General features: G+C 35.9%; 1 protein-coding gene across 1 annotated transcript; it reads left to right on the top strand.

The window, feature by feature from the left end:
* Positions 1–1827: 1827 nt before the first annotated feature.
* On the top strand, positions 1828–8742 carry LOC114714947 (zinc finger protein ZOP1-like). The gene is made up of 6 exons (XM_028899738.1): positions 1828–2080; positions 3571–3676; positions 4186–4386; positions 6915–7002; positions 7476–7571; positions 7705–8742. Exons 2-6 carry the CDS (start codon positions 3668–3670, stop codon positions 8070–8072), a joined length of 762 nt encoding a protein of 253 aa, XP_028755571.1. The 5' UTR covers positions 1828–2080; positions 3571–3667; the 3' UTR covers positions 8073–8742.
* The last annotated feature ends 700 nt before the right edge of the window (positions 8743–9442 follow it).

Genomic DNA, 9442 nt, shown 5'->3' with positions numbered 1-9442 from the left:
TCCAACCAATTAGGATAGAATCAATATATTCCTTTTCGAAAGTGACTCATCCTTTCCAAACACAACATACAACTCTTTGTTGTACTGTGCTCTCTAAGTGTGTTTCTTATTCCCCTATTCTTCCTTACTATTAGGGGCGTTCAAAATAGGCACGTCCCTCTTTGGCCATAGTAGGATGGAGCAGACTTGTCCCAAAATTTTTCGAGATGGGACAAAAAATAGGATCGAGACGGGACAAGACACCGAACGGGGTCGTCTCATCCCGGTAGTAATTTTTTTATTTTTTATCTTATTATAATTATTAAATGTTAAAAATACAAAATGTTTAAGGCATATGTGATACAAAATTTTTGTATTTCTAGCTTTTAGTATATATGTAATTGGATGGTTATTATTTATTTAGAGCTTTTATAATTGCTCATGACTTTTAGAATAGTGAAAATGAATTTTGGAATTATTATGTTACCAACTATTATTTATTTGGGCTTTTGTTTAAAATGGTTAGGCCCAAAAAAGTAAAAACAAAAAAGAAAGATGCTTTCAAAAAGGCCAAGCCCAAAGAACTAAAAATAGAAAGGAATTAAAAAAATAAAAATCCATTACAATAGCCCAACTATAAGGAAAAAACATTTTATCCAAAAAAAAGAAGAAGCAAAACAGGACATCCTAGTGTCATCTTGTCCAGAACGGGACCAGGATAGCACTGGGATAAGACAGGACAGATTTCTTGTCCCTTCTTTGTTCATCAGGACAAGACTAGTACAGGTCTATCCCGGTCCTGTCTCGTCTCATGAATAGCCCTACTTACTATGACAAGTTTTTGTGAAATAATTTCCATGAGAAGAAAAAAGGTGTTAAGAGACTCTCTAAGCCCAGCCCTAGATACTCTAAAATCTTTTTTCAAACATGCTCCCACTTCGAGTCAAAAGATAGATAAATAGACACATCTCAAGAAACAAATTATTTATCAGCTAAGCATTCTATTCTTATTATGGTTAGATTCAATCTTTTAATCCCTATAGAAAGGAAAAAGAATTTTTCATTCTTCCTTTTGAAAGGGGAAGATTAGAAAAATCTTATTGATTGCAATTTTTTCTAGACCCCTAGGAAAAGCATGAAAAAAAGGTTCTAATGGTATAATCTTGCTGTCATCCTAGAATGAAAAGGGCGATCTTATAATTCTTGGTTTGTGAAGATATATTGTTAGGTGTCCCGTTTTTATTTTTCCATTGAGGCCAAACCTAAACCTTTGTTTGATAGGTAACTATTTATATACTGATAAAGAATATATGAATTATTGAGAAGAGAGGAGCCGTAGTGGCCCTTTAGACTACCCTGATCCCACAAGTAAAATAGAAAGTTAGATCTACATTGGATTTTACTTGAATCGCCCCATCTATTCTCTTGGAGGAAAAGTTTAGTTTCATTCGACTAGTATCATATGGCCAAGATTTGTCTTTACTCTTATGAGTGGATTTCTCTAACTATTATGTTAAATTTGTTTCTTTATCTCCTTTTTTTTTTTTTTCCGGTTGAGTTTAAGATAGTAGTGAGTAACCTCTTTTTATGGTAGACTTTTCTAAGAAGTTTTAGTATTGGTTATGAAACCCTTTTCATATATACCACTAAGGATCAAATAGTTAAAAAACTCAGCTAAGCACTAATTATGTTAGGTCTTGTGATTTTTTCCCCCCTTGTATTAGTTCTTCTAAAGTCATTTTGTCTTTCATTACATTTCAATTGATCAGTTTTTCTGGACCAAAAAAAAAAAAAACAAAGTTTGTGTTGGCTCATTTCCGTTTTCCGAAAGCCCGTTCGAACCGTTTCTGTATACTATTTCGGTTCTTCCTCGTCCGGCCGGCGCCTCCCTCATCTTTCACTTCTCTTCTTGGACCTGCTTGTGGATCCTCCGTCGGGCGTCCTCGTCGCCGCCTGCAACTGCGTTCTTCATCATCATCTTCTTCTTCTTCCTCCGTCATTGTTTTCCGTCTTCCTCCGTCGTGTGTTCCCCATCCTTGTTGTGCACACTTGAGCTTCACCTTGTCAACGTCAATACTCGTTCCTCGCTTCCTTCCCAAAGGTAAGTCCTGCTTGGCTCTTGAACTCCCCCCTTGTTTGCTCGATTTCTGGTGGCAACTCTGCATTTAAATCCTTCTTGGGATGATTGAAATATGTCTTCGGATTTAGATCTGGTTGAAGCGACTGAAACTGAGTGGATTTCAGCTTGTATGCAATTCGGACTGTTTTGAATCTGATACTGGTGTCCTGCGCGTGTTGAACATGATAAGATTTGGTGTTTGGCTTTTTTCGCTCCTCTTTTTGTTGATCGGGGAATTTTTACTTGATGTGTTATTTGACATGTTTCATTTTTTTTTTTTTTTTGGGGTTACAAGACATGTTTCATTTTTACTACTTAACTGTAGCTGTCTTCTAGCGATTATTCTATATAAGATCTTGCTGAGAAGTAGTTTAAGTCACTAAATTAAATCATATGTCACAATGCAGTATAACTAGAAGCCTATCTGGTTACTCTTGTTCTCATTTTCTTTTCTGTATTGCTCAGAAGTATTGCCATCAGGGTCAATGAATGAATGAATAAAAGTGATGGGAAGATGGGGACGAATGAATGTGTGAAGCAAGGGGGAAAAAGAAATTATATTTTGTTGAAATTACCTTGGTTGTCTGCATTGAACAACTTTGTCTTCTGTTGCGTTTCCTTTTATATATGAGATGTAAGCTAAAGCATCTTATCAATGAGTACCCAAAAAAAAAAAAAAGGCAGCAAGAGATGAACCAAGGGGCTGGACCGGCTGGACTCGACCGCTAACTCGTTCCAGTCCACCCAACCTGTTGTTCACCTTGTTCCCCACTGTCGATTATTGACGCTATACCTATATATGCTGCCTGAAGTTGTTTGGATTTTATCTCTTCCAGTAACTCTGACTCGGGGGCAGTTTGAGAACTGCATGGAAGCACTTAAAAAAATTGCTTTCATGCAAGTCCGGACAAACTTCTCTCACATATTTACTTTGAACACCATAAAATCACTTCTAAAAGGCCAATCCAAACACCCTCTAAATAACATTATAAGCTGCCTCGTTTATGACCTACCCCACCATTAACTTTATGATGTTGACTGAATTCTAAACTCTGACTCGGGGGCAGTTTGAGAACTGCATGGAAGCACTTAAAAAAAATTGCTTTCATGCAAGTCCGGACAAAACTTCTCTCACATATTTACTTTGAACACCATAAAATCACTTCTAAAAGGCCAATCCAAACACCCTCTAAATAACATTATAAGCTGCCTCGTTTATGACCTACCCCACCATTAACTTTATGATGTTGACTGAATTCATACCTGATTGCATAATGCATGCAAGAATTGCTTGGATTTTATTTCTTCCGCATTTGCAGCGTTCATGTATTGTAACATTCTAAACTTTCCCATTAGCCATTTGCAGTCGAGATATGATTGAATCTCGTTTGTTGATGATAGTTTGCATCTAGTTGCTTGGATTTTATCTCTTCCGGTAATTCAGATTCTCTGTTATGCCTTTTGCTTTTCAGAACTAAGTCAGGCCCTTGGGTTTGACAAAAAGGCAGGTTATTTAGTCATCCTCTACTTTCCTGTCCGACTAATCAGATTTGCAGCCTAATTTTCACAATGACTGAGGTAAACTGCTTAATGTATCCAATTTTTATGATTACTTTGATTTTCTTTCTCTAATATTATCTCTTCATTTTTTTTTTAAATCAGGTTTCCCCCTTTATGGACAATTAAGCTGTCCAAAATTTGTACCTTTAAGATTATGACATCGTAAGTCTGATAATTAGAAGTTCAACAGATACAAAGTAGCCCAGGAGATATATATTTTGGTTTTTTTTCTGACCAGTGGGTGGGAAGCCTCTAAGTTTACTTTTAAACTTTCATAGATCATGCTTTACTGTCGTAACTGCTTCAGTCATTGAGATTTTATGGGCATAAACTAATTTTTAAACTAATTAGTAGACGATAATATGCAACTACATATCCCTGTTTATACAAATTCCAGGGTTAGGATTTGTTATGATAACGTACTTATGGAGATGTACCATCTTGGCTCTTTCTGACATGCTGAAGTTAGACTTGTTTATCATTGAATGCTTTTGTAGTTTTTTTCATTACTCCTTTTCTTTTTTCAGTATTGGGTCAGCCAGGGTAATAAATGGTGTGACTTCTGCAAGATCTATATATCAAATAATCCAGCTAGTATTAGGAATCATGAACTTGGTGAGCGTCATAAAGATAATGTTGCTAAGAGACTTGCTACTATGCGAAAAGAGAGCGCTGCTAAGGAGAAAGAACAGAAAGAAACAGCACTCGCCTTGGAGCAAATTGAAGCGGTAAGAGTCCAGGAGTTTTATTCCTCATTTACGCCATTGATGTTTCTTGTTTGTTGTATAAAAATAAATAAATAAGCAAATGAAAATTCTTAGTACTTGCAAGGTTTAGCAGCAATAAAATATGACAATTGCCGCTTTCGATGCATTAGCTTTGGTTTATAGCATTGTTTGTCAATTTGTCTGTCAAATGCAGTTTTCAAAATTTGCATATTTGAAGTCATAATGATAATACTATAATACAAAAAAAGTTACCGAGTCCTATTAGGTCTCGCAGATTGAACTATATGTGCTGGTTTGGTATGATGGAAGTGGAAGTCATGGTGAAAGTCTAAATTTAGGGTGTTTGATATGTTGGTAACCTCTTCGCTATGGAATCCACTTCAATCAAAAATGAAGGAAGTGGCTTTCATAGGGGATGCTGTGGAATTCTGAAAACTTCCGTGGAAGTTAAGTTGAAAGACCAATATATTCCTCCAAATAATATTTTAATAGATATTCGTCCTTGCCCATTTTCACATCCAAACTCCACCTCATTCTATAGACATAGAACTCTTGTGATTGAAGCTCCATGAGCGTGAGCTTCTGGCAGCAACAATGAAGATTGCTTCCAGTGGCAATGGTGCGGTCCTAGTCCCTGACCTCCGTTAATTTTCATTGCTGCCAGCCTCCATCAAGAAGCGGAGGAGCCCTAATAATCCAAATCCAAATTGAGGGTTCATTCTTCTAGGCGGAGAAGGATGGTGATGACGGTGAGACTGGTGGTCAGGACATAAGGATTCATTTGATGAGGCTTCTAGGATCTTCGTTTTTTATTTCTGGTTCTGGTTCAATTTATGGCTTATGGGCGTTGTTCAATCTCTGGTGCTGTTGTGAAGTCAATTTTGAAATGAAATTTATGGATGAACTGACGAGAAGAGAGGAAGAGGTTGGGTTGGGATTTTTTTTTCCTTAACTAGGGTGCATTTTGATCCTTTGATATTTTAAATAAATATAAAAATTAAAAATAATACATGACTTCAATAGGTATACCAAACATACTTTCAAGGGAAAATCGCAAAAAAGACTACTGAAATAGAAAAATTGCATACAAGGATCAGTTCATAAAAATTGTTGTTAAAACCCATACTAATATTGTCATGAGTCCCAATTTGTAATTTTTCTATTTCGATGGTCTTTTTTTTGCCATTTTCCCTGCTTTTAAACCCATTTCCATTTCCTCCTCCTCTTTTACTTTTAGTTCCACTACTATTAAAAACTCTTCCATCATGCCAAACTGGCATATAAGTTGAACTTTCAGTTGATTGCAAAATGAGACCCCACACTTTGTAAGCTGTTTTCTATCAATTTCCCCAGGATCATTGAGATATACTTCCTCCGTTCCCTATTATAAGAGATGATTAACCGAGTCACATTAATCAAAAAGTTGGTTAAAATTAGTCAGAAGCAATAAATATGCAAAAAATGCAATCTATTTTCCAAAAATGCCCTTATTTATGGAAAATGAGGGTGGGAGAGAGAATGAGTCGAAAAAGGTATGAGAGAATGTGTGAGAAAATATGATGAGAGAGATGTAATTAATTGAGGGTAAATATGAAAAAGGTACATTAAATGTCTAAACACCTTCAAATTGTCTCTTATAAAAAAGAACACGCCCTTTCAAAAAAGTATCTGTTATAAACAGGAGCAGAGGGAGTAATAGATTGCATCTAGGATAAGACGTGGGTTAGGTAATGTTCCTTGGGTGTGTGCCTTGAGTTTTCCTAGTGAAAAACGTGTCATACGGAGAAGCTTTATCAAAAAATTCAGTCATATAATTTTAAGTTGTGAAATATCTTTGCTTGTGAATTGTAATGTTTTACATGGGGAATTTTGGAGCTAATTCCTAAAAACTGTACCTGACTTTTCGTATGTAGTGTATGCATTCTATTTCCATTGGACATGCATTTGACTTTTAATTTTACTGCTTTTACAAGTTTGTAACTGTTACAATAAGCAAGGTTAAACCATAATTTGACCGATTAATTGAAGCTAGCTGAATACTGATGTAATAGATATTTTGGGGACTACAACAAGTCAACAAGAGGAACTGGAAAAATATGCATTGCAGGTATCGTTGAAGACACAGTAAGCTGACTTATGCACTTAGTGATAAAAAATGTTCACTTAGGAAATTTGAACATACTTGCATACAAAAGAGATGGGAAATATACTCTCACGCTTATAATGGATACATTCATATTTCTCTCTTTATAGTGTCGTAGTCACCAGAATAGTCTTGTCATACTTTCAAAAAAAAATTTCTGAAGTTATCTCCTTATCATTTGTACTTTGTGTGAGAAACACAATCACACGGGTATCTAAGATTTTTCCTTGGCACACCACATATGGTGGTTGGTTTGAAATTTATTATTTTCACCTCCATCTATATTTACATATTCCAACATTCCAATAATAATATTTAGTGTTCATGAACACATTTTCAGATATGTTACTTGTCAAGGTGTTCATGTCTTTATATTTTATCGCAGAAAGCACAGCGTAGCTATCAGAAGCATGTAGCGAAGTTTGAAGCAGCTAGAGAATCACAAGCACCAGATTTCCAAGGGGATGGTCAAGGTTGTAAGTAAAACTATTCATTCATCTTCACAGATGTTATAATGATGATTAATTTGCATGTTCTGAAGGAAGTTGTCTTATCTGGACTTGATTCTTTTGGAAAGGACTCATTGTGTTGACCCTGTTCGTCGTGCTATATTTTTGGAATTTAATTTAGTTCTTTATTAATTCTATATAACTTGAAAAGGCTATTTGTTTGGGCTGATCTTTTTGGTGTTTTGTGTTCATAGGGAACAAAGGGCTTGGGAGGAAAAGATACTCTATCTTTACCCAATGAAAAGCTTTCCTTGGATTTTAATCAATTGGATATGCGAACATCAACTTATAGTTTAATGTAGTTTTTGAGATATTTTACCATGCTATCTATCGAGCAATTGACCCACTTTGTATGGGTCATTTTGTTAATGGTTTATAACATCTCTTGCCTTGGTTATGGCTTAATCGAAACTGATTATTGCTGGCCGATTTTACAGAATGGGAATTCGACAGTGGTTCAGGCTATTATTACCATCAGACAAATGGTTTCTATTATGATTCAAAGTCAGGATTCTACTATTCTGATGCCATAGGTACGAGTTGCATACACTGCTGTTCCATATGTTCTTTATGTTTGGTTTTGTCATTTTTCCTGAAGCGATTCACGTGTGACAATACCGTAACTGTATTGATAATCGGGTATTTTACTTAGAGAAATTGCTGCAGGCAAGTGGGTGACTCAGGAAGAGGCGTATGCGTCACCTCACTTTTCTTCTAATGCTGGGCACAAGGGACCCACTGTTAAAAAACCAACGTCAGCTTCACAATCCAAATCAGTTGAAGATAAAGGCGCAAATAAGTCTCAAAGTGTACCTGCACCTGGACCTGTAGTGTCAACTTCTTTGAACCTGATGAGATCTACGAAAGCAGCACCTTCATCTCTTGCTGTGGGAAAGAGAAAGAGAGCACCAGATGCAAAATCCAAGGTTATGTCCGAAGAAGAAAAGGCAGCTCTCAAGGCAAGAGAGGCTGCAAGGAAGAGAGTTGAAGAGAGGGAAAAACCTCTGCTTGGGCTCTACAGCAAGCCTTACTAAGCAGGGAGAATACTCTGAGCCGCTTGGTTTTAATGGTTATAATTCTCACAGAACTTCAAGCGGACTTTTCTTATTACAAGTGAGAAATCACCAATGGCATATACAACATCTGATGAGGTAGAGCACTATGATTCATGGTTGAAGTTGTGGGCTCTTTCTACCCAGATTGTCTCATTTCTTCCTTTTAACTTGGGTTGTTGTCCATGAGGATACTCTGATTCCTTGTGCTTGTCCGGTGACTGCGCCCTGTATGCTGAAGTGTGACTTATGCTTCATTCTTTTGCAGTACATGTCAAATTTTCAGTTCTAGGGTGAGGAAAGACTTCTCACAAGGACTGGTAAAATAGATACAATCGTGATGCACATGCTTGGTTCAGGGCAAAGTAGTTGTTGCAAGGTAACTTTACTTTTAGAAGCCTACGAAGGGGTGTCTAGGTTAATTTTTTGAAAGTGATTCTAAAGTGTACTGGGTAAGTGTACAAGAGTAGTTTTTTTATATGAAAGTGTTTCTGAGATGCTAATTCAAACAAGCTCGAGCAATGCATATGTGAGCTTTGGTTAGGTCTCAGAAATTAAGCCACGATTAAAATGAATGTTCTCCACAAAAGCAATGACATGATATCTTAGTGACATTTTTTTAATAATCAAAACAGGAAGGCCATGGCATGAACTATAATGCCTTTCATGATTGTTCCTACGATCGACCATCTTAAAGCAGCAAGAGAATCGATTGTCATTGGAACAAAAATTACTAGCATTTACGTGAGCAAGGTAAGGTAATTAATTGGATCGTTACTAAATGAATTGTGCAAATTAGGGAGTGATAAAGAAGAAAAGAATAGTTTATTTTTCTCCAACAGAAAAAATAATTTATGTAGTATAAAATTTACAATATTTGTAAATGACAAAAACGACTTTTTTTTTTTTTTTTTTTTTGTATTTTGCGTAATATAAGGAGGTCACACTTCCTAGTATAAAGGGAAGTTACCTGTACTAATGCTTGTTTGAAACTGCTCAATATAAGTACTTATAAGCATGTTCGCATAAGTCTTATATTCCGTGAATACTATTTAAAAGCCATTTTTGAAGGGGTTATTCTACATGGATGGCACGTGATTTTAAAGCTAAAATGATCATGGACTTAAGTTAAACTTCATTATGGACTTTTGGTTTGGAATGGCTTATAGAGTTTTGTTTCGACTTACATGAAACGTGTTTGTTAAACTTAAATGTTTATAGATATTTCAACAGTCAGCACGTGATTTTAAAACGGGATCAGAAGCAAACTAAGGGCAACGCCTTCAATTACCAAACTCAATTAGGATAATAATATTTGAATGGAAAATGTGATAAATGAAAGGAAAAATGAG

Source organism: Neltuma alba, unplaced genomic scaffold, assembly GCF_004799145.2.
Source record: "Neltuma alba isolate B1F8T4 unplaced genomic scaffold, ASM479914v2 tig00011557_pilon, whole genome shotgun sequence".
In the NCBI taxonomy this organism is placed as follows: Eukaryota; Viridiplantae; Streptophyta; class Magnoliopsida; order Fabales; family Fabaceae; genus Neltuma; species Neltuma alba.
This window is presented reverse-complemented; position numbering and strand designations above follow the sequence as displayed.